Genomic DNA, 25,379 nt, shown 5'->3' with positions numbered 1-25,379 from the left:
GCATCAAAAGACGCTTCTTTGCAAGCACATGGAAGTGCCTGACTAATCATTTGAAAAGCCTGGCCTACATCTCTGTAAAAGTATCTAGAACTACAGATGTGTACAGACATCATGCAACAAGAACTTTGCATAAAATACACTGGGGCTTTTCGCTTAGTCCCCCCACCCACCCCAGGTAACTCTACAGCCTTCATTGTCAGAATGCAGTACAAGTACGTCATATAAAAATAGAAAATAACAAGATGCTAGGAAATGGGGACATATGGCCATAGGGAATATGCTTGCTCGTCCAAGTCACATCAATAGCTTTTTAATGGCGCTGCAATGAACAAGACAACAGGACTTCACCTGCATGCTTACTGCATCTTCAGGCAACACAGGCTGGTGCATTTCCCCATGAAAGCAAATGCTAAATAAGAAAAAACAACCTGAAGCTGAATCCAGACAAGACGGAGCTGCACACTGTCAAGGGCCCTAACCTGGGTTTAGAGGTGTGTCAACCAGTTCTGGATGGGGCTACACTCCCCCTGAAAGATTGCATTCGCAGCTTGGGGGTGTTCCTGGATCTGTTGTTCTAAACAACAGCCCAGATAGATGTGACAGCCGGGAGTGCCTACTATCAGCTTCAGCTGATATGCCAGCTGCGCCCTTTCCTAGAGTTAGAAGACCTAACGATGGTAGTGCATGTGCTAGTAACTTCGAGGCTCGACTTCTGCAATGCGATGTACATAGGGCTACCTTTGTACCTAGTTCAGAAACTTCAACTAATTCAAAATATGGCAGCCAGGTTGGTCACTGGCACACCTAAGGGTGACCATATTACACCACCTTTAAAATCACTCCACTGGCTGCCATTTATTTATTTATTTATTTATAACATTTATATCCCGCCCTATATCATTAAGATCTCATAGCGGCGTACAGATAAAAGCATACAGTATAAAACAATAAATATGCACAGTTAAAAACAAATTAAACCATGAACCAAGTTAAAACAATATATCATGTAAAAGCAGTTAAAGCAGTTAAAACAATGTGCCAGTGAGTTTAACCAGGAGAAGTATAAAATGTTGGTTATTACCTTTAAAACCCTACATGCTTTGGGTCCAGGTTACCTGTGGGATCGCCGGCCTCCATACAATCCACCCCGCACACTCAGGTCCTCTGGGAAGAACCCTATTTCAGAAACTCTGTATTATAGCACCACAAACATTTGCAAGTTACTACTAGCAGCTTTCCCCCTTCCACTCACAGTTCTGTGAAACCAGCCCCGTGCCTCATCAGGTTATTGATCTATATAAGCCTTTCCCCAACCTGGAGTCCTCCAGATGTGTTGGTCTGCAAATTCCATAATTCTGGGAGTTGAAGTCCAACACATTTGAAGAACATCAGGTTAGGGAAAGCTGATCTACATGGACTATTGGTCTATCCAACAACATCTATCCTCTACACAGAGCTGGAACAAGACATTTTGCTTCCTGAGGTGAAGGTCAAGATGGCGCCCCTTCCCTATTCCTCATACAGAAGCCAAATGGACCTGCAGTTAACAGGATAATATCCTCTATCACATGTAAAACAGCAAGCTAGTTTAGTGTCACCAGAACAGGCCTTGTCGCATTTACAGTTCTGCCCTCCAACAGATGGGAAAAGCTAGGGGGTTCAGGAAGAACAGCTGGGGAGCTGCTGTTGCCCTCCCCACTGCACCTGCTGCCTGAGGCAGTTGCCTCACTTTGCCTAATGGTAGGGCTGGCCCTCTCTTCACTATTTGTTTTATGACAATTTTAAGGGAAACATGCACTATACAAAGATTTGTATATTGCTCAATGAGAACTCAATGAGAACTCTCTTGTCATTACTATAGCATTAGCAACAATTCAAAGGATCTTAATATTGTTTGCTTTCAACATTAGTAGAGTCACTATTGTCAATATTTCATACTCAAAACCAAAAAAACCCAAAAGCAAGTTATTGTTTAGATATTGAGTGGCGTCTTTTGTAACCATTTTAAATTTGAACTCTCACTTCCTGGTGCAACCTATAAATAGGATATATTGAGCTATGGCTTCAGCTTATTTTATTATAGATTGTGCTCCTATCTTTGCCATTGCACTGCAAACAGCTAAGAAGGATTTGTTCTACAGAAAGATTATCAATGCAAGAATATCTCAAAGAAAAATGTAATAATATTTTACATTGATTTGGATGATTAAATTTTTTTATGTCCATAGCCCCTGACACAGCCAGTGACAAAAATAGATTTCCTAACTGGAATATTCGTATTTGGGCTGTGAATATTAAATGGGAATTTAGTTCCACTGATATAGACAGGGGAGAAAAACATCTAACATTAAATCTAATTAGCACTTTAAAGATAAATCAGTAATTATTGGATGTGGATGTACGTACACCTGAATTAAACTCATTTGTATTACAGAAACTTCCTGTTGAACTAGAAAAAGATTTTAAGTAAAGTGACTTTACTAAGTAGTATGTCTCAAGGTGCTGGAACGACGATTTTTTTTTTTTTTAAACCCAACATGTTTTGGCCCATTTTTATTTTAAGGCCTTCTTCAAAGGGTTATGAAAACGTCTGTAGAAATTCCTGTGCATTGGGCTTTTTAACAAATAAAATCTTTGTTCCAGCATCTTTGTTCCAGCATCTTGCCTCTTCTATTCCCAGGTCTATTTGGGATACTCTCACACTTTTCTTCCTTTAATGAATAATGGGTAAGATTTGCCTTTGTCATCCCACGCTACAAAGGTTAGCCCATCGGTTCTTTAAATCAATAGTGCTTAATTTGCACATGACATTTACCCCTCAATTCTACCTTCTTTTGCATGACTCCACTCTTCTTTTGTTTTTCCTGGAGATCCAGGTGTAATATATTAGTCTCAAACAAGGAGGACAGAGATCATATTGAAAGTTAGTCAAATCAACGATGTAGAAAAGTGGTGGGGAGCTTGTGGCCCTCCATTGGATTCCATTTTCCCTGACTATTGGCTATGCATCCTGGGGCTAATGGAAGTTGGGAGTCCAACGTCTGGAAGGCCCCCACCTTAATGTAGAACCACCATGTGTCATGCAATTCAATTTTCTGTCCAGTGCAATGTTGTACACCAGCTTTCCTCAACCTGGTGCCCTCCACATGTTTTGGACTTCAATTCCCACCAGCCCCAGGCAGCATGGCCAATAATTAGTCACCCTGGGAGTTGTAGTCCAAAACATCTGGAAGGAACCAAGTGGAAAAAGGCTACTGTACTCCTAAAGCATGGCCAACAAGTTCCTGAAGTTTCTGTCAAACCATGAGCATCTCTTCTCTAGTACATCACTCATAAAGCAGCTGCCCAGATATCCTTTCTTAACTTAAAACTGTAAGATGCCATGTATATTAATGATGAAGTATTAATAATACACTCCACTGCATAGTGTTTGTTACATAAGTCTTCCCAAACGGTGGGTTGAGAACATTCTACTCTTTTCATTGGAGCAGCCTGGCTACAAGGAAGTTATCTTCCATGTGAATCAAAAGCAAAAAGCCAAGACATTGGGACTTGTGTGTTAAAATATTTAGCAGTCCCTCCATCCCCTTGTCATTCGCTTAATGAATAAATAAAACCAACAGTTACTGTCCCAATTGACTCATATGACAATTTTAAGAAACACTGAATCTACCATGGTTTACCATAAGGAATTCTCAAAGTCTTTAGTGAAAGCCTTCTGCAAATAAACAGTATTAGTCTTCCCAATTCTGAAAGAGGTCTTTTCTGTATTTTAGCCCCTTGTGTCTTGCCTGTTCTGCTGACTCCTTTCATTTATTTTAATGGTACCCTACCTTTCTACCAAAACTTGGTAGTAATTAAATTTGACATTAGAACATAAGAGGACCAAGGGTCCATCTAGTCCAGTATTCTGTTGACAGTGGCCAACCAGCAGTTAACAGGAACCCACAAGTTGGACACGAGTGCCCGTGTTCCTCAGCAACCGGCATACATAGGCTTACTGCCTCTGCTACTGGAGGTAGCACATAGCCATCAGGACTAGTAGCCAATGATAGCCTTCTCCCCCAGGACATTAAAGTGAAACAAACGGTCAGTGAAGATATGAGGGTGTAATGTAGCATTGCGATAAACAAAATTGCTCTTTCCTATGCAACGGACTGTTTCTCCCATGTTCAGCCCAGAGTTTGTCCACGTCTGCAGGAAAAATGTGCAGGAGCATCAAGATAATAATTCACATTTGGTATAACTTTTAAGGCTTAGACAGTCTCATTCATTTGCACAATTGATAATACATGTTTTCATTGGCTATTGTTTGCGCAGAGGCCAGTTATTTATAATTCCTTGCCCTGGCTTTAATGGGATAGAGCAGATCAAAGGAAGGAAGGAAGGACCCATATTGAGATAAAACTGGTTTGTCTTATTCTTACATACATGTGACAGTAACACCCTCCTATTTTAAACAGATATGCTCATTAAGACCGGGTTTGGACGATTGAAAGAACCAACCCATCGTTGGTTCTTTCCCTGCGCATGCCCAGGATTTACATAAATATCCAGTTGTCAGCACGCAGCATGGCGTGGTGGCTTTGTACCCACCCCACAACCCGTACTGCAAGTCCAGTGTGGTTAGATTGTCAGACATAAGACTGGGGAGCTGAAGGTTCAAATCTTCTCAGTCACAAAGCTTTGTGTGTGAATTTGGGCCAATTTCAATCAGTATAACCATTCACGCAGGGTTGGTATGAGACTATAGGTGCATATAAGCCACCCTGAGCAACTTTGGGGAAAGGCCGAAACATTATTTGGAGGAACATTATTTACAGCTATGCATACCAGACAAAAAGTAGTCAATGTGTACAAGGTACAATGGGTTTGACGTAAACCAGGGATGGGAAATCTCCAGCCCACAGAGTTTCCTTGGATTCTTCCAGGGGGCAGGGCTCCAAATGAGGAATCTCCATTGTTATCTCCAATATCAAATTGGAGATAACAGTGGTAGAGCAGGGCAGAGTGAGTTGTAGGGGACTCACCCAGCACTGAAAGGCAGCTCCTCCTGACCAAGTCTGTGGAGACATTGCACACCATATAATGCCAGGGACTCATCTTAATCACAGACACCTTGCTCTTAGTTCAATGGGTATGTGTCCCAATATACTTCCTAAAACTCTCAATCTCGTTTATTTCAGGAAGTCTTTCCAGGAAGACATTCTACTGGTTGTATCCTTATTTCCACTGACTTCTCTGACTTTCCACTGACTTCTCCTAGATGCCCCCCAGACTCACCCCTACAGCAAACTCAAGGATTCAGAATTGAAGAGTGCAATGGACTTTATTCAGGTAAGAAGGATGCAGTGACATTTTTATGGTGACAAACGTTGACATCAAGAATTTATTTCGGTCACTCTGCAAATTATTGGGAACTCTACAACTAGCATATAGCATTCAAAAAGGCAAAGACTGATAATGCTTCAGAAGTGTGTTGTAAGAGAATATATTGATCAGTCTTGCTCACACAAAATGTCAAAGTAAATTTAATTTCCATTTTTTTAGTACAATTCCTTGTAGCAAGCATTTCCTCCAAGTGCTCAAGCTGGATCAATATTTATGAAAAAATCTAGTTTTCACAGGAGACAGCTTTCAATATATAAAAATAGACAACGTCCCATTGCCACCAATACTTCTATAATTTATGAAACATGATGACACAACCCACCATCAAAATACTCAAGAGAAATAACTTCATTTCTTATGAACACATGGAAACAAAAATTGTCATAACCTCCTCACATTTTCTGACTTATGGTGTGGAGGGAGCATTAAGTTCCCTGGACCAATGAGAAGCCACAGCCATTTTATCCTCCAAACTTTCTAATATCTTTAGACATACACATCTTTTCTTGATCTCCTGCAACTGCTCCATTCCCTTTGATTTCTAATAAGCTCTGCTACTTGAAAGCCTAGTTGAACTATTCCAGTGCCATACATAAAATTCACTAAGCACGCAGGGAGTTGCCCTCAGAAACTAGTTCCACCGTAAACATAGCTTACAGGCAGTTCCTAAACATTTTTACCAAGAAGTTAAGGACCACTATGCTCAAGGGGACTTACTTCCACAAAGCGTGCTTAGCATCGCAGCCTTAATCAGCGGTCTCCTCATAGTGTGCATAGCCACTAGCGTAGGTCCTTCCTAAATTCAGGTTACTGAACACATCAGCTGACTCCGTGTCTGAATCCCTCCCTCCTTCCTCGTTGTCATCCTCTTCTTCATCCTCCTCTGCTTCGTATTCCTCGTAGTCCTCATCACCTGTCTCTTTGCCTGCTGAAAGGTTCTTCCAATAAGCTTCATAGCCCGAAGCCCCATCAGCTTCATCACCTCCCGTCTGACGGCCAAACCTCAGAGAGCGAGCTGGAGAAAGAAAGGGGGGGGGGGGGACATACACAGGTTCTCAGGCTCACATTTTGTCATCTTCTTTTTTCCACTATGTATCAAAGAAGGTGGGTGTTAAAATAGCACATGCAAAACGAAAACAAGCTTATCGTACAACTATTTCCACATCTTTAGTTTTGACGGTTGTGCCAACAAATATTCTAAATGCAGATCAATTGTAACTGTAATTATGAAGTTATGAGTGCAAATCCCAAACAAACAGTTTAATTCAGTAGAACGCCAGCAAGTGATCCAATATTAATACCCTCTCTTGCCAACTGCAGGACACCTTCTCTTTTGAAATATCATTTCTGAATTCATGAGTCCACCAGAACCTAGAGTTCTCCTGACAAAGTAAGGGATAGAGCAGGAGTGGGCAACATGTAGCCCGTGGACTGCATTCAGCCCCCTGCCCCTCCTGCATTAAAAAAGGGTTGGATTCATAAAAATCTGAACTCATTTGATTCTGTTACAGATATCTCTGACCTCCCGACCTCCCAATCAGTGCTGGCTCCAGATTTTGCAGCCACTCTTCCTCAGTGAGCCTGCTTTCTCACCAGTATTGTCACCTACTCCTACTCCTCACTGTTGTTGCCCTCCGCTTGCTTGCCAGGCACAGGACAAACAAACATGCAGTGCAGGCAATAACACCTGCTGCTTCTCCTTCACACTGTCCCTGCAGTCTTGGCCAGAGCAAGAAGTGGATGAACAAGTGGGAGGCAATGGTGAAGAGGAGAAGCGAGTCCAGGGCCCTCAGCTGGGATGTGGGCCCTCAGCGGCTGCCCCACCATTCTGACCCTTGGTGCCGCTCCTGCTCCAAGCCTATGGATTAAACAGGCCTTCCAAGGGCAAACTTACTCGACATGCTCAGGTCCTTGGTCTCCTGTGTTTCGTGCCCACACTTAGGGCAGGGAGGCTCCCTGCCCTTTTCATGCTTGAAAACCTTGCTCCGTGTGTGATCATCACAGAAACAGGCCTGCAGGGTTTAAAAGAAAAGGGAAATGCAACGCATTTTAACCAGAAGGGAATACATCACAGCCGGAAAAAGAAAAAGAACAGGAAACACCACCAACTGCACCAAATGAGCGAGCAAACATACACTGCCCATCTAGCAAATGAATGAGCATAAGAAGAGCCCGGCTGGATCAAACCAAAGGCCTATCTCAGCCAGCAATCTGCTTCCACCAATGCCCATGGGAAGATGCTGGCAATAGCCCTCTGCCACAGTTGTCTCCCAATCCAATACATCTAAATTGTTATTTAGACGATCGCTATCACCAGGATCAGACAAGGCACGTAGCCATCCTTTATATCTCTTATATCTCTTATATCCTTTATACTCCGTGAATGTGTCTAACCCTCTTTTAAAACAATCCACATTGGCAGCCATCACCACATCTTGTGTAAGCCAAGACCATAGTTTCCTTCTTTATTTAATTTGCGTCACCCTACAGCTAAAGCTCTCAGGGCGATGTACATAATGAAACCAAATGCATAATAAAACCCATTTACAAAATTAAAGCAATTTAAACTATGCGTATTGCATAGTTTAACTGGGTCAAGATGTACTTTTTTGTCACCCAGATGACCCTCTAGGTATTCTGAGAAAAGAAGAGCTACTCTCTGCCCGTTTCCTCCACACTCATTTTATAGACCTCTGCTTTGTCTCCACTTACTTCCCTTTATTTATTTTATTTATTTAATTTCTATACCACCCAATAGCTCAAGCTCTCTCGGTGGTTCACAGTGTATGTGTTTGTATAATACAAATCTGCACATGTTTGAGTATTTGGTTTGCCTATCAGGGTTGCCTAACAGTATTTTGGTTTTTTTTTGGGGGGGGGGGGGTTTGCTCCAACATATCAGGGATGCAGTAGCAGTTTCAAAACATGGAATGGTGCTGGGCAGGGAGAGAAGAGAAATGTTGCAAAACATGCAATGGTGCTGGGCAGGGAGAGAAGAGAAATGTTGGTTGTGCACTTCACAACTGAAGTCATACATCTGGCTATATAACACACACCCCTCAAGACCATTAGGTTTAGGGTCTAAAAGGACCTACTTGCGCCACTGGTTATTTTAGAACATGCTCTGCATTTTGCACCAAAGCTCCTTCAAGGTGGCTAGTGATATCAGAGGAGACAATAAGTCCGGCCTTAAAGTATTGCCAAACGGGTTTAAAAAAATCTAGTGCCGCTGGCTCTGAAAGACTCTACATAAACCAGTAAATAGGGATTGACTGACCTGGTTCACATGATGGCAGGGTGGTTAATAAGCCATGGTATCTTGTTAACCACCCTGCCCATGCTGATCGTGAGCCAGCCAGATTTATGAATTACCTTGCTGGTGTGGCTTGTTGCGACATCTAAACCCAGCAAGGATGGGTGGTTGGGGTGGTTAACAAACCATCCCAATTACACTCTTGCTGGGTTTGGACATCACAACTAGAGGCACCAGTGAGGGGAATTATGTAAATCCAGCTGGCAGGGTGGTTAACAAGCCACCGTGGCTTATTAACTACCCTGTGTTTGTGCAAAGCAGCTGCTTGTGTGTGTATGTGTACAATGGATGCTCTTGCACAAGGGCCCAACTACAGCTGAGGTGTGAGCAACTGCTAGGGTGAGTCCTTGACACCTTCATATCAAGGGTATCTGTGTATGTGTGAGTGCACTCAAACAGAGGTTCCTCACCGCTATCATTCCTTTCTCACAGCACAATCAACAAATCATAGGTTAACTCCGCATTGTTTAATATAGAAATGCCATGCTAACAATTCTACGACCCATGCGTTTGTAGAGGTTGTTTAAGCAAACCGGAAACAGCTCACAATTTGCTGCCGTGGCGTGCACACCAGCCCATTATATGATTTGGTTAACTGGAAGAACTGGGATGGATGGAATAAATTCTTTATCAGAACCACGTGCAAGGTAACGTTTGCAGAAATAGAGACAGCGCTGCATAACGAGGTATGATCTCAGCCATGCAGGTGGAAGCAGATTGGTGCTGAAGATATCCAGGCAAAGATGAAACATTTCACGTTTTGAATAGAAAGGAAACCAGCAGAGGGGAAAGACAGCAGCAGCAGCGCTGAGGCTGGAACAATGAGCAAGGAAGGCAATTTTAGCCGTTGTGGTTTAGAAAGACTGGAGGGAAGGAATGTTAAGCATCTAGGAACACAGCGTGGAGGTTTCATTAATCAAAGTGCGATAGGAACAGCACACAGATCGCTTCTTTGGAAAAAACTAGAAGAGGATTTTGATGTATTGTGGAGAAGGACATGACAAGACCCGCCAGCAGCTTTAAAGTGTGGGAATAGCAATGTCAATAGATCTCCTTTAAAATATTTTCGCTTTTACCTTACAACGGAGACATGAATGCTGCCCAAGTCGATTACAGGAAACACCTATTAGGCGAGATAAAAAAGGCACGGCTGAATAATGAGATCTTGTGGCTTTGCTCATTTCCTTTTGCCTCCAAAACCAAGGTCAACTATTCAGTTCAATGGAGAGCCTCAGGCTTTCCACGACTGTGCCTCTTCCAAGCGCAAGGAAAATGAACGCTTGGCTTCAGCCAAAGAACCGGAGCAGGAATTTTTAATGATATCCCTACAGAGCTTGGGCCCCAACATCACACTCTCCCCTACCCCCGGGTCCCCTTGCAATGATAACCATCCATTTTTACCAGGGGGGAAAGCAGTAAGACTGGACTAAACAACAACCAAAATGGCCAGGAGGAATATACAAGGCAATACTAGAAGAGATGTACAAAAGGCAGGCTGATTATAATCAACCTGGCACCTGTGCAAGGAGTACCTATACATACTGGTGATTCCGAACTTGGGTCTCCTTGCATGAGCACGCACCCTGAAAGATCAGGGGCACATCCCAACGACACCCTTCCCAGGCACCGTTCAGCATGTACTGACATCTTATGCATTATAAGCCGATCACACTGCTCCAGCAGAGGTTCCACTCTCTAGGAAATAGCAATCAAATCAAAGAGGATGCAAAGAAGAGGCTAGGAACCTTGGAGAAGTCATTAGCTGAGCACAGGTACCAGGAGCTGCCTTACACAGAGATTCATGCCCATGGCTTAACAAGCCTAGCTCAACTACTTTAGCAATGGCTCTCCAACTGTCTCAGGCAGGGGTCTTTCCCACTATGACCCTTAGTTACAGGTACTAGAAACTGAGTCACATAAAGCATGCTCCCCACTTGTTCATAAGAAGAGCCTAAGAGCCTTGCTGGATCAGACCAAGGGCCTATCTAGACTAGCACTCTGTTCACACAGTGGCCAACCAACTGTCGACCAAGGACCCACAAGCAGGACATGGTACAACAGTACCCTCCCACCCATGTTCCCCAGGAACTGGTATTTCTTCCCATGCTGGACAACACTGCCAGGATCCATGCAATGTCCTGAAGAGTCAGTGCCCAGGGAAGGTGACATGCATTGGCAAGCAATAATGAAAACTCCCAAGAGGTTTTACACAATTTTGCTTTTCCTATGCTTCCTGCATAGAACAATGGTTATAGGGCTCAGTCTGTTGGATACCTGGATCCTAATAAACTCTTCTCACTAATTGCTTTCTCTTTCCATCTTCTTACTTTTTTTGTTCATAAACAAACATTTTAGAATTTGAGCAATGGTCACGGCCATAGGTGTTCGCTTGGCTGTAATGAAACTGCAGATGGGAGCCAAGAAGAGAAAGTGACAGAATCTACCATTAGCGTGACACAAACGTGAATCTCCCAATTCTTAATGCAGCTGACGGCTTTGACTCCCATTAGGTAGGTTTGCCTGCTTTGACCTCTTGGTCTTTCTGCAAATGACTATATTCATGATACACCCCCTCCCCTCCATAAACTCATATATTAAAGAGACTGGTTTTTATCAATGCAGAGGACACATTAAAAAGTTAAAGAGGAAACTGTGCGCACTGACAAGAGCACAATAGAACCTCTGATCTTCCGCTTCACTCTGCAAAATGCCAACTGTGATGGATCGGGTGTGGGTGTGTGCGTGCACAGGCTGACATTCCCAAACCCTCACGTCCAGCTACATTTCATAAGCCGCCAACTTGAGTAGTTACCTTCTTGAATTAGTGGTTTAAAATTCATCACTGAGCCGACCCCCTCAGGACGTGAGCTGTATTCGAGAAACAGTTAAAGCTGCTTCACCTTTGATAAGAGAGGCTTTAGGGGAATAGCTTACATTTAAAGGTCTCGGCTTCCAGAACCTGGCAGCTGGCCTGATGCTCAAACTGATCGTCTTCACAGAGGAAATTATGGCAAAAAGAGCAGCTGAATATTCTGCCTCCTGCAAGGTTTAGCGAGAAAGAATGTAACAGATTAAAAAGGGGAGAAATCAAAACCAGTCACTGCACACAGCAAAAAGTGATCAGGCACCTGAAAACCTGACTTGCCCATAAAGAAAGCACAAATATTTAATTTGTAGACCGATCCGATACAAACTCACTCCAAAGTAAGTCTCGCAGTATTCAGTGGTGTTTATTCCCAGGTAAATGTGCATAAGGTTGCAAATTTATTTCAGTCTGGCCCCAAGGAATTGAGAGAACCAGTTTGGTCTCCATTCCTTGCACCCAGGAGAATTCCCTCCAACTCAAGGGGTTGTGGGGTGGGGAGCTGGTGGAGGGTGGCAGCAGCAGACCAAAACAGTTCAATTGAATCTCGTTTGCCCTCTGCCTTCCTTTAAAACATCAGGGCAGATGTTTAAGCATGAGCTCTTATTTATGACAGTGGATTTTGCATGTGGATAGGAAGCACGAAGCAACAGCACAGCAGTTTGAAACTTCAGAATGTGTGGCCTACCCCAGGACAGCACCCTTTTGTCACATACAGAGCATCTGTCAATGGGAGGGAAGTTCTTGTGAGAAAGGGCTTCGTGAACGAATCCAGTCAAAGCTGCCTGTACAAGTACTCTCTCAGTAATTCCCACTTGTGGCATGGGACAGAGTTTCTTTGCATGTGTCATTTGAAGCTACTTGCTCTGCTGGTGCAGCTATGCAGTGCGCCTGCTTTCCAACGAAGTTTGGGATTGTGTAGGGATTCACCTGTGCAAGAGGGGTCTGTGGGTAGGCCGACTTCATCACCGTGCTGTTGTTTCTCTAGGTGTAAAGACGAAACCAGCCATGGCAAGGCGTTTACATATAGCAAAGCTCGCTTCCAGAGCTTTAAGAAATGCAAGTAAAACTCACCATGATCCCAGACACCTCTCTCACACTCGATGCATTCTGCGTCAGCAAGAGGACAAATACAAGCATGGGTGCTGAGGCATTTCCTCCCATGGCAAACCCAAGCCTCACAGAAATCACATATAGCCCCCTACAAAAGAAAGAGGAAGACTTTACTGTGGACCTCAGCTGATCTCTGTTGAAATACATTCTGCCTGACGGGTGCCCATTTATTTATTTGTTCATTCATTAATTCATTTATATTCCACCTTTTTTTACTCCAAGGAACCCAAGGTGGCATACATAATCCTCCTCCTCTCCATTTTATCCTCACAACAACAACTCTGTGAGGTAGGTTGGGCTGAGAGTCTGTGACTGGCCCAAAGCCACCCAGTGGGTTTCCATAGCCAAGTGGGGACTAGAACTCGGATCTCTCAACTCCCAGTCCAACACTTTAGCCACTATACCACACTGGCTCCCATTCCAAGCAGTGACTGGTCAGAATCATTCTGAAGGAGGAAAGCAGGGAGAACCACACTCCAGATGTTTGCCAACGCGTTTCATGTTCTCACTGCTCATTTTTGAAAGACTGAGGAATCCCCAATTCTAAAATCACGTGGAATTAAATCCTGTTGATTTTTTGGAATCCTACACCCCAATTTGGACATGCTGCACACCAACAGGAAGTTACCAGTTATAACCAGCCACAATTTACAAAGCCGGGGATGAAAATCCAACCTGGGCCATTGAGTTTGCGTGACAGCATGCAGGTGTAGAACAGCTGTCCAAAGTCAAAGACTGCTTCAGGAAAGGTTTATTTGTAATTGAGTTTTAATCAACAGTGTGCTACAATAATTACTCAAGGCACATACACACAAACAAGAAGCCCTGACTTTAAAGTTATACAAAGAGAAATATCAAATTTCAACCTGGCGCCCTCCAGATGTGTCTGAGAACAACTACCATCATGGTTATGCTGACTGGGAATGATGGGTATTGTAGTCAAACTCATCAGTAGGGCATAATAGGCTCCCTTGGTACATGGGATTATCTTTATAGATTGAGGTGCTAGAGGCCTACCCTGTTACATTTCTCTTCCCAATTTACTCGTTCCCGATTCCAAGTTCAGCAGTTACAGTCTCATGGAAGTAATATATTTCTTGATGTTCAAGATCTGGTTTTTTGTGACTTGGGCTGCAAATTAGCACACACCCAGCCTTGGTTAGGCTGAAATGGATTTCAACAGTATTTAAGCATGCACAATTTATCTGTGCAAACATTACGATTTCTACATTTTGCTATAGCACGGAGTACACAGGTACCAAAGTAAGTCAGACAAGTCATCAAAGCTGCGAGACAAGCAATTTCTACAGCCATTAGTGCACACATCACATATCCTGGAAGTTATTTTTTTCAGATACATACCACCATTGCAAGCCCAGTGCTGTACACACCAGCATGTTTTATGACACAGTCTGAAGATTTCATCATGCACTTTGTCTTCCCTATTACAGAAGAAAAAGAGAGGGGCTGGGCAAAAGTGCTGCAGGTCTCCTTTCCCCCACTTCAAATCATCCCCACTCAGGCTGATAAAAATTATCTCCTCTCTACACTAGTTTTAAAATCTCTTCACTGGATGCCAATTAGTTTCTGGGCAAAGTATAAAGTGTTGGTTATTACCTATAAAGCCCTACATGGTTTGGGTCCAGGCTACCTGCGGGATCGCCTTCTCCTGTACAATCCGCCCCACACACGCAGGTCCTCTGGGAAGGGTTTACTCCAGTCAGCCACAACTAGGCTGGCAACTGTTACCCAGACGACCTTTTCTTCTGCCGCCCCCAGACTGTGGAATGGCCGGGAGAGATTCATCAGCTTAATGCTCTCTATGAGTTTTAAGACAGCCACAAAGATGATCTATTCCGGCAGGCCTATCCAGTGGAATTTTAGGATGTTTCTGGATATTTTAGGATGTTTTAATAATGTATACTATGTTTTTAATTCAATTTTATGTATTCTATACTTATTGTTGTTCCCCGCCTCGATCCAAACGGAGAGGTGGATAAGAAATTATTATTAATTATATTATTATTATTATTATTATTGCTTTACCATTCTAACTGCTTTCAAGGCAGTTTTGCTTTTTAAAACATTGTGTGTTACATCAACTTTCATAAGGCATGTAACTCTGCCTTAATCCAAGCCCTTCATCTCACAATACCTACAGAATCAATGGAACCAAAATATGAAGACCCCCCTCATGCAAGACGTTTATTGTAGACACAGACCTAGTGTAGTAACAAATAAGTTACGTTTAAGAGAAGTGCACCTTTAAAGCCGGTAACACTTACCACACTGTGCGCAAATGGGCAACTTTTGTACAGAGCTACAAAAGTAGCAAAAGGCTCGATTTTTCTGCCGTCTGTCAGAATAAAAAATAGGTAAAACAAATCATTGGACAAAACACGTTTTCAGTGGTGCCAAAAGTGTTGCATTGAAGAGAAATACTGAAAATGCATATTTACCTTTGACATTTATCACATTCCTGCAACAGAGAGAGCAAATTATTGTTTTAGTTATTCACACTTAAATTTAGAGATAAATTTGAGAATTAAACCAACAATTTACAGCATCATGTAAATGGAAATAAAGTTATGCTTTTCTTTGTAACAATACAACAGAGACAGAAGATCTGCCAGCCTTACCTAACCTGATGCTCTCCAGATGTTTTGGACCACAACTCCAAGCATGCTTGACCATCTGACATGCTGGCTGGGACTGATGGGAGTTTATGTCCAAAACATCTGGAGGGCACCTGGTTGGGTAAGGCTGGCCTATACCATTCAGCACTTTGATATGATTTTGAACTATTTCCTTCATATGTGGTTCAGAACATGGTATTTCACCCACTGCTGATTTACTTCTATTAACATATTTTAGTGGCCCTTTGTACCTCTCCAGAGCCCCACGCCAGTCAAACACATCATGAAAGTGCAAAGGTCCATGCTACTACAGGTGGAGTACCTGTAAGATTTCCAGCTTCAATTCTAGCACCTCCAGTTAAAGAAGGGGTGGGAAACTTGAATGTACAAATAGGACAACAGAGCTGGGAGGGACTATGGAAACAAAGAGCGTTGAGAAATATGTCAGTAAGAATAAAAGAGAATTATTTTAAAATTATATGGAGGTGGTACCTAACCCCGGTTAGATTGAATAAGATAAATGATCAGCATTCAGCAAATTGTTGGAGAGGTTGTGGGGAAAAGGGAACGTATTTACATATGTGGTGGCAATGCAAATATGTACAAAGATTATGGAAGATGGTGTTTTTAGAAATTGAAGAAATAGTGGGAATGAAAATAGAACAAACACCAAAGATAGCATTGCTGTCACTATTTGAAGATATAAAGTGTGAAAAAGGAACTATAGAGTTGATATCGAGTTTGCTGGTTGCAGCACGATTGATGGTAGCTAGGAACTGGAAGATTCAAGGGGAATATTCTATTGAAGAATGGTATAAAGAGGTATGGGATATAGCCATGAATGATAAATTGACATGTAATATTAAGTGGAGAAAAGGCGTAACTAAAATAAATGAGTTTGAAGGAATCTGGAAACAGTTCCTAATATTTGTGTTTATTAAGGGAAGTGGGAAACCACCAGCAGAAGAAACTATTAGATTTTGGACTCAGGAATGATCCCGAGGTGGGGGGTGCACTTTTATGTTAAGAATGATGATGTTGTAGTATGATAAGGTATATGTAATAGTTTTTCAACATTGTACTCAACATTTATTCAATATGTATGCAGCAGTTGTTTGATGTTTTTCTGTTTTTTTTTGTTTTCATTATTATTATGGTAATGTTTATGTATGTTTATATAATGTAGAAAATGAATAAAAAATTATTAAAAAAAAAAAAAAAGAAGGGGTGGGAAATGTTGTTGGACTGCAACTCCCATCAGCCCCGACCAGCATAGCCAATGTTGAGGGATAATGGTTGAAATCTAACAAAATCTGGAAGGGTACACATTTCCCTTCCCTGAATCTCAGCAAGGGTCCACAAACTTTCAAGAATTTGCCTGAGGGATCATGCCAGGAATCATTTCCATTCCTTGTCCGGGATCTGGAACCCGTGTATGGATTGCCTGGATTAGATTTCTCCAGGAATTCCTGAGACCCCTCCCTTGTGCTCAGAACTGTGGAGATAGCAATGGGGTAACCACATTGGCAAGGATCTCACTCACAGTCGTAGTGATTAACTTTTGACTGTTTTGGAATTTTTTAGAGCCTATAGCTACTGATCACCAGCTATAGGACTTCTGAAGCATGTATCCATTAAGCTTTTGCCGTGAGATTTCCTGTAACAAAGAAGTCTCACTAATTTGGGTGTCCTGTGTCAGTTTGCCAGAATGCCTGAGGGACCGGGAAACATGACAGTACACAGCTATTATTTGTACTGCCACTGACCTCCAGTTTCCCCAAGTCCTCTGTACACACCAGAGAACATGTGAGGTTGGAGTGGAGGGGGAGTCTTCCTCTTGTACCCTGCTAGGCTTTAAAATCAATTTTCCCTGCTTTTTTTTGTGTTATCAGTTACGTTGCTTCAGAAGATTTGGTAAGATCCAAGAAGTTTTGCAAGGTCTCAAGGTTACACAATTAGGAACTAGCTTTGCTCATTTTGGTTACACAATTAGGAACTAGCTTTGCTCATTTTATTTCGATAGAGTTTGAAACTTGAAAACATGCAGAAGAATGGTAAAACCAAGGTTTGTATTTCAATTTTATTATACACTGTTATAGAAAGATCAGAAATGCAAATTCATAATTTACCATTGAAGCATTGCAGGGATGTTTCGCCAGATCAATGTGGCCCCTTGAAGCTCTAATCTGTTTCTCACGTTCTTTACGGCTCTCGGCCTTCTTGCGAGCACCAGTCTTTTTCTTAGGCATCCTTCACTTCCTGGAAGACAATACACTGTCCAAGTTTGTGGGGAAAGTGACTGGCATCCCCCCAAATGCACCCTTCTTCTCATATTTTAACCATAACACACCCACCCCATTTCAGAATTCTACTAATATTCCCATAAATGTGCTCAAATAGGAAACGTAATTCCTACCTGTAATTTCTACTTACTTTAGAACAGCCTTTTCCACTCCCAGATGATGTCAGACTACAATTGCCCAAGACCTTAGATCTGTTGGAGGGGCCCTTCTTTGCATCCCACCAACGCAACATATACGCTATGATGGGACAAGGGAGAGGGCTTTCTCTGTTGTGGCACCCCAACTGTGGAATGCCCTCCCCTTGGAGGCCCGACTGGCACCAACATTGATTTCATTTCGACGCCAAGTAAAAACATGGCTTTTTAACAAAACCTTTGATGGTTAAACTCACTGGCACATTGTTTTAACTGCTTTTAAATTATATATTGTTTTAACTTGGATCATAGTTTAACTTTTTAATTGTGCATATTTATTGTTTTATACTGTATGTTTTTATCTGTATGCTGCTCTGAGATCATAATAATATAGGGCGGGATATAAATGTTTTAAATAAATAAATAAATAAATAAATCCAATTCCAGCTAGTATAGTCAATGGCCTGAGATGATCGGAGTTGTAGTCCAACATCATCTAAAGGCTCACAGTTGGGAAAAGCTGCTTCAAGCCCATCTACTCAAAAGCACCTAGTACGAAGAGAAAACATAAAAGTAAAGCTAATGAAGTGGCTGGCAGAGATATGAAAGATGCAACAGGCATGTGTTTTGTGGGGGGGGGGACACGCGTTACTGTGAAAGTAGTTTAATGAGGATATCCTCAGATTACAGAACATTCTGGGGAGAACCCCCCCCCTCAAAATCTACAGTAAGAAGTAAAGACAAAAAAAAAAAAAAAGAGTTCCAAGAGGTAGGTAGGTAGGTAGGTAGGTTTACTTAAACCAATATTCCTCAAATGTTTTGGTCATACTTTATCCTCTGGTTGTTTCTCCCCTGCACTTGCCACTTATCAAACTCTATTATAGAGACCTATTCATGCGGTTATAAGCAAGTATTTTGCTATGGACAGAGAGTGCTCCAAAACGGGCATTAAAAGAAATGGGTCTCTCTGACTTCCTCTTATTATTATTATTATTATTATTATTATTATTATTTATTTATATAGCACCATCAATGTACATGGTGCTGTACAGAGTAAAACAGTAAATAGCAAGTCTCTGCCGCATAGGCTTACAATCTTATAAAATCATAGTAAAACAATAAGGAGGGGAAGAGAATGCAAACAGGCACTGGGTAGGGTAAGCAGGCACAGGGTAGGGTAAAACTAACAGTATAAAGTCTGCACAACATCAAGTTTTAAAAGCTTTAGGAAAAAGAAAAGTTTTTAGTTGAGCTTTAAAAGCTGCGATTGAAGTTGTAGTTCTCAAATGTTCTGGAAGAGCGTTCCAGGCGTAAGGGGCAGCAGAAGAAAATGGACGGAGCCGAGCAAGGGAAGTAGAGGCCCTTGGGCAGGCGAGAAACATGGCATCAGAGGAGCGAAGAGCACGAGTGGGGCAATAGTGTGAGATGAGAGAGGAGAGATAGGAAGGAGCTAGACCGTGAAAAGCTTTGAAGGTTAACAGGAGAAGTTTATATTGGATTCTGAAGTGAATTGGAAGCCAATGAAGAGATTTCAGAAGCGGAGTAACATGGTCAGAGCGGCGAGCCAAGAAGATGATCTTTGCGGCAGAGTGGTGAACAGAAACCAACGGACTGATGTGAGAAGAAGGAAGGCCAGAGAGAAGAAGGTTGCAGTAGTCCCACCGTGAAATAACCAGTGCATGAACAAGCGTCTTGGCGGAAGAGACAGACAAAAATGATCGAATCCTGGCAATATTATACAGGAAAAATCGACAAGATTTAGCTACTGCCTCAATATGAGGAATAAAGGAGAGCGAGGAGTCAAATATAAAGCCAAGGCTACGAGCTTCCTTGACCGGAGTAAGCGTAACATCATTGACAGTAAGACAGAATGAGAGATGAGGAGAAGATTTAGGAGGAAAAACTAGCAATTCAGTCTTTGCCATATTGAGTTTCAAACGACGATGAAGCAGCCAAGCTGAGATATCTGAAAGACATGCCGAGATACGATCGTGAACATCAGGAGAAAGTTCCGGAGATGACAGATATAGTTGTGTATCATCGGCGTACAGATGATATTGGAGGCCATGAGATTGAATAAGCTTGCCCAAGGGCAACATGTATAAGGAAAACAACAACGGGCCAAGCACCGAGCCTTGCGGAACCCCTACTAAAAGGAGAAAGGAGGAAGACGAGCTGCCATTAGCCAACACACTGAAAGAGCGACCCGCTAGATAGGAGGCAAACCAGTTATAGACAGAGCCACAAAATCCAAGGTCATGAAGGGAATCTAAGAGAAGATCATGATCAACCGTGTCAAAGGCTGCAGTTAGATCAAGGAGAATAAGAACGGAATAATGGCCTTTAGACTTGGCAGTAAGGAGATCATTGGTGATCTTAGTAAGGGCTGTTTCGGTGGAATGCAGAGGACGGAATCCAGATTGAAGTGGATCCAAAGCAGAGTTACTAGAAAGAAAGTCAAGACAGTGAGAGTAGACCGCCCGCTCCAGGATCTTTGAAACAAACGGCAACAAAGAGACAGGTCGGTAGTTAGACAGAGATAGCCTATCAAGAGTAGGCTAATACCAAGCCTGTGGAAATGTTAGGACAGAGCAAGGATGGGCAACCTGGTGGCCTCCAAATGTTTAATTCGCTTTTAGGATGTTTTTAACAGTGTAGGTTGTGTTTTTAATCAGTATTTTGTGTATTTTATGCTTGTTGTTGTTCCCTACCTTGATCCAATGGGAGAGGAAGGTAAGAAATATATTATTATTATTATTATTATTATTATTATTATTATTATTATTATTATTGGGATACAAGTCCCAAACAGCGTGGCCAATGGTCAGGGATTATGGGCTCTGTGGTCCAAAACACCTGTAGGGCACCAGGTTGTCTACTCTTTGGAATAAAGCAAGGGCTTTTCTTGCCAAGTCAGGCTGGTGTAGTCATTCCCACAAATCCTATGCGCAGCTATGAGAGTCCTTTGTAGGGCACATCCAATCCATCCAATTCATGGTTGGTGGGGAGAAAGAAAGGTTCCATCAGCCTAAGGATCAAAGCACTCACTCAATCTCTGTGCAGTAGTCACAGAGAATCCTGTCTTTCTCACAGTCCTTGCATTTGCAAACAAATGCAGGAAACATATAAGCAGTATCCTTCCCAACTGTTCACCAAATGTTCTCCCCCACCTTCCATTTTTCTGGTGACTGAGAAGGGAACACAGTAACTGACAATCTATTAGCACTTTTTACAAATTATAAAATTAAAATGTATTAATATTCAAATACAATTACATAACTTTAATCTTCGCTTCCAACAGCTATGCATCCATTTGTCACCACACGTGCACTTTTGGGCCTCCTCCCCATGTACATTTCCAGATACAGGCCGAGCTCTGCACCACTGGGGGTGGGTGGGGAGGGGAAACTATCCACCCCAGTTTAAAATTCATTGATTTAAACTTAGTTAAAAGCCAGCTTTCAGAGTGTGTTTCCGTGCATAAAACATACGGAATATAAAGGACAGCATCTATATAAACAAGAACGGTAGAAACATTTATGCTCGTAGAACTGTGTAAACCCATAATTTGTACATTAGTCTATGATCCTGTTCAGACGACATGCTAAGCCACAGCGGTTAAGCATTTTGAACTAAACATTATGGCTTAGCATGTCGTGTAAACCATGACTTAGTGTGTCATGTGAATCATTCCTAACCATGGTGGCTACATAACCACGGTTTAAACACACTCATTAACCATTTGCTGCAAAAGGGTTAGTGGCCTAACTATGGCTTAGTGCGGCATCTGAATAGGCCCACTATATCAAGAAGCAAAAGTGACAATAGTGAAGTCAAGGGTAGGCAACCTTTTGGGGCCATGGGCACATTTGGCAATTTGAGAAACTGTTCTGAGCCCTACCCACATGGGATGTGGGGCAAAGGGCAAGTAACTTGCCCAAAAGACTGAGTGCAAGGCAGAAATGCAGGTCTAAGCAGTAGGGTGAAGCTGGATCTGTGGTACCAGAAGGACACACAACACTCTCCCTACAACCTTTGATTTGCACAGCTCTGTGAAAGAAGCATATGCCCCATGACCATGGCCTTTGCAAATTGGACAGATTGGCTAAATCCTGCAGACCATATATGTTTTTATTTATTTATTTATTACATTTTTATACCGCACAATAGCCAAAGCTCTCTGGGCGGTTCACAAAAATTAAAACCATAATAAAACCACCAACAGGTTAAAAACACAAATACAAAATACAGTATAAAAAGCACAACCAGGATAAAACCACACAGCAAAATTGATGTAAGATTAAAATACAGAGTTAGAACAGTAAAATTTAAATTTAAGTTAAAATTAAGTGTTAAAACACTGAGAGAATAAAAAGGTCTTCAGCTGGCGACGAAAAGAGCACAGTGTAGGCGCCAGACGGACTTCTCTGGGGAGCTCATTCCACAGCCGGGGTGCCACAGCAGAGAAAGCCCAACTCTGAATTAAAGAGCTACCATCGAAGGGCAAAATTAATGTGTTGTTGTTAATATTATTATATTTATTTATCTCCCAGCTTTTTCCCAATACTGGACTCAAAGCAGGTGTGTAAGCAAAATTGCAATTTGTGTCTTCAATTTGTTCTCTTAATTAGAAAAAGAGAAGGAGAGAAAGCCCAGCTACCTTTGAGGGGATTTTATTTTTATATTTAAGAAAAAGATACACTAGACAGCATTATTATAGTTTGAATTATAATGAAAGAATTTTAATCTAGTTTTCAAAAAGGCAGTTTCCTCAGAAGAGAATCATGTACACCCTACTAAGGAAAGTCATATTTTTTCTTGTTACTAACATTGTGGCGTTGATTTTTTTTTTTTTTTTTTTTTTTGGATAACAAATATAAGTTGGTTAGCTTGCTCCTTAGCTTTTCACATTGTATTTAAAATGCATTAAAAAGTCATATTTTATATTCAGAGTTGCATACTGAGACGCCTGCTGGCAACAATCATTATTCTGTAGAGTGACATTTATGACACCAAATACCCAATATCACATTATAAACTAGGTTTTCTTCCTGTTTAATGTCAATTTAGCAATAAGAACTCAATCTTCAGTACTTATACATATAATTCTAGGCATTTATTACATACCTTGAAGCATTGTCATGGTAATTTGAGAAAAATTGGACACTTCAAAAAATCTTGAGTGTATAGTCAGACAGTAAGCAACATTAACATCTAAAATGCTTTCCTCTGTCATTTACTCAGGAAATTGTACAAACATTAGGACTTGCTAGTTAGGTGATAGTGGCTGCTGAGTCCTTTATGCAAAATAATGAAAGATGATAAACATACCCAGACTACAAGAATGGATGACAAAATTATGGAATTATGCTACAATTGCTAAATTGACTAAGGGCACAATCCTATGCATGTTTAGACAGAAAAGAAATTGTACAACAAAAGTTCTACAGAAAGGGATAAATGGTGACTGCTTTACAATGTAATTATTCCATGCCTTTCCCTCTGTACTTTTATGCGCTTAAGGCACAATCCTATGCATGGTTAGACAGAAAAAATTTCGAGAACTCCCGGCATAGCTGGCTGGAGAATGCTGGCAATTGTAGGACATTTTTCTGTTTAAACATGCACAGGATTAACACTTCGTGACTGAGGGGCTGAGATCAGAGACTGCTTGAGGGGATTGGGGGCAGGAGCTCATTCTGACAGGAAGACCTAGCAGCCTTTTAACAAATTTTTCAGGTATCACTATAAAAACTAGATTCCCCAATAATCATTTCTGGGTAAGAATCACTGTATTATGTCTATTATCAGAGTCCAATGCCTACTTTAAGTTTGGCAGTCCTGAAGTACAACATACCAATAGTTTAAAGTGACAACTCAAGGCACCCAATACCATGATTTAATCCATAGCCATGTACACCTTATTAATAAGTGCTAAGAGTTAACCACAACTATCTTGAGTTCTGTATAAATGTGAAAGTGTGAAGTCCATTTCTGGTCCTCCTGGATCATAGAAACAAAACTAAGAAGGCCATTATATTTATGTTCCTGCATCTGCTTTACAGGGGGGTGAAAAACACAGTACGGTTAACAAACTATTTATATACAAGGAACTGAGCACCAACCACCGTGGTTTTCCATTTTGTTCCTATTACACACACACCGTTCATTAGCCTGTCGTCTGAACTCAGCCAATGACAGGGATTGGATGATCAGCAGGGTTGTTTCCCTCACCCCTGATTGCTGGTCATGCAATCAGCATTTCCCTAATTACCTGCGACACATTGCAGGTTGCCGTGTCATGCAAACCCACCACGCAGCACAACAGGGATGGCTTTTTACCCACCCTACTACAACTCACGACATGGAATAGGGGTTGGGGGTGGATGGCAGCCACCCCCAATGCACCACATAATCAATTCGGATAACATGGCAATCATGACATGGTATGAAAAATTAGGGAAATGCTGCTCACGTGACCATCATGAGCAGAGGCAACAAGCCAGACTACATTGTTTCCCCTGTTGATAGTCTGAACGTGGCCAAGAAGTTCTAAATTTCAGTTCTGAAACATAAAGGAGTCTTTCCCAGCCTGGAGATGCTTTGGAATACAACTTCCAGGATTCCAGACTATTGGCCATGCTTGCTGGGGTTAATAGAAGATGAAGTCCAAAACATGAGGCCAGGTTGGAGACAGCTAATATAAAGTAATAAATGTTAACACATGAGGGTGACTGAAAGCCCACAGCTAACCTCTATACATTTGGGATTTGTGGGGAGGCACTTTCAGATAATTGTTAACCAGGGTGTATTCCACAGTTAGGCATGTAGAAAAGGGGGAAGGGTGCATTTTTGTTAGTACTCAGGGTAAACCTACTGTATATAAGCTGTAAAGGGACATAGCTCTGTAGTACAGCACATTCTAGCATGCAAATGATGTCCCAGATTCTATTCTGGTATCTCCAAGTAGGGAGGAACTCCTGTGAAGCCATTGTCTATCAGTGCAGAGACAATACTGAGTTAGATGGACTAAAACTGTAAAGTTGGACTAAAACTGTAAGATGGACTAAAACTGTAAACTGGCTAGGAATTATGGGAGTTGCAGTCCAACACATCTGGAGGGCACCAGATTGCATTTATTATTGCATTTATATCCCGCCTTTTTTCCTCCAAGGAACCCAAAGCAGCGTACATAATCCTCCTCCTCTCCATTTTATCCTTATTATTATTATTATTATTTATTTATATAGCACCATCGATGTACATGGTGCTGTACAGATAACACAGTAAATAGCAAGACCCTGCCGCATAGGCTTACAATCTAGTAAAGTTGTAGTAAACAATAAGAAGGGAAAGAGAATGCAAACAGGCACAGGGAAGTGTAAACAGGCACCGGGAAGGGTGAAGCTAACAGTATAGAGTCAGAACAAACTCAAAGTTTAAAAGCTATAGGGAAAAGAAAAGTTTTTAGCTGTGTTTTAAAAGCTGTGATTGAGTTGGTAGTTCTCAACCCTGTGAGATAGGCTTGGCTGAGAGTCTGTGACCAACCTAAAGTCACCTACTGGGCTTCCATGGCTGAGCGGGGACTAGAACCCGGATCTCCCGATTCCCAGTCCAACACTTCAG

The 25,379-nt window shown here is 41.8% G+C and overlaps 2 protein-coding genes across 4 annotated transcripts in view; both read right to left on the bottom strand.

The window, feature by feature from the left end:
* SCOC (short coiled-coil protein) overlaps positions 1-25,379 on the bottom strand; it is a 652,090-nt gene that overhangs the window by 263,339 nt on the left and 363,372 nt on the right. The gene's annotated exons all lie outside the window — the stretch shown is intronic.
* The window catches only part of ZNF330 (zinc finger protein 330), a 201,368-nt gene continuing 181,299 nt past the window's right edge, over positions 5,311-25,379 (bottom strand). For 2 of the 3 annotated variants that reach the window (XM_063136357.1, XM_063136356.1), the window contains exons 2-10: positions 17,446-17,575; positions 15,140-15,159; positions 14,966-15,036; positions 14,043-14,122; positions 12,642-12,768; positions 11,639-11,743; positions 9,781-9,827; positions 7,286-7,403; positions 5,311-6,406 (exon numbers count right to left, since the gene is read on the bottom strand). In XM_063136357.1, coding sequence (XP_062992427.1) covers positions 6,138-6,406; positions 7,286-7,403; positions 9,781-9,827; positions 11,639-11,743; positions 12,642-12,768; positions 14,043-14,122; positions 14,966-15,036; positions 15,140-15,159; positions 17,446-17,565 — 957 coding nt within the window. In that variant the 5' untranslated portion in view covers positions 17,566-17,575 and the 3' untranslated portion in view covers positions 5,311-6,137. Of the gene's footprint in view, positions 6,407-7,285; positions 7,404-9,780; positions 9,828-11,638; positions 11,744-12,641; positions 12,769-14,042; positions 14,123-14,965; positions 15,037-15,139; positions 15,160-17,445; positions 17,591-25,379 lie in introns of all 3 variants that reach the window. The other variant, XM_063136358.1, reaches the window with a different exon arrangement.

This window comes from Elgaria multicarinata, chromosome 10 (genome assembly GCF_023053635.1).
Source record: "Elgaria multicarinata webbii isolate HBS135686 ecotype San Diego chromosome 10, rElgMul1.1.pri, whole genome shotgun sequence".
In the NCBI taxonomy this organism is placed as follows: domain Eukaryota; kingdom Metazoa; phylum Chordata; class Lepidosauria; order Squamata; family Anguidae; genus Elgaria; species Elgaria multicarinata.
The sequence above is the reverse complement of the archived record's forward strand: the minus strand, read 5'-3'. Positions and strand labels throughout refer to the sequence as shown.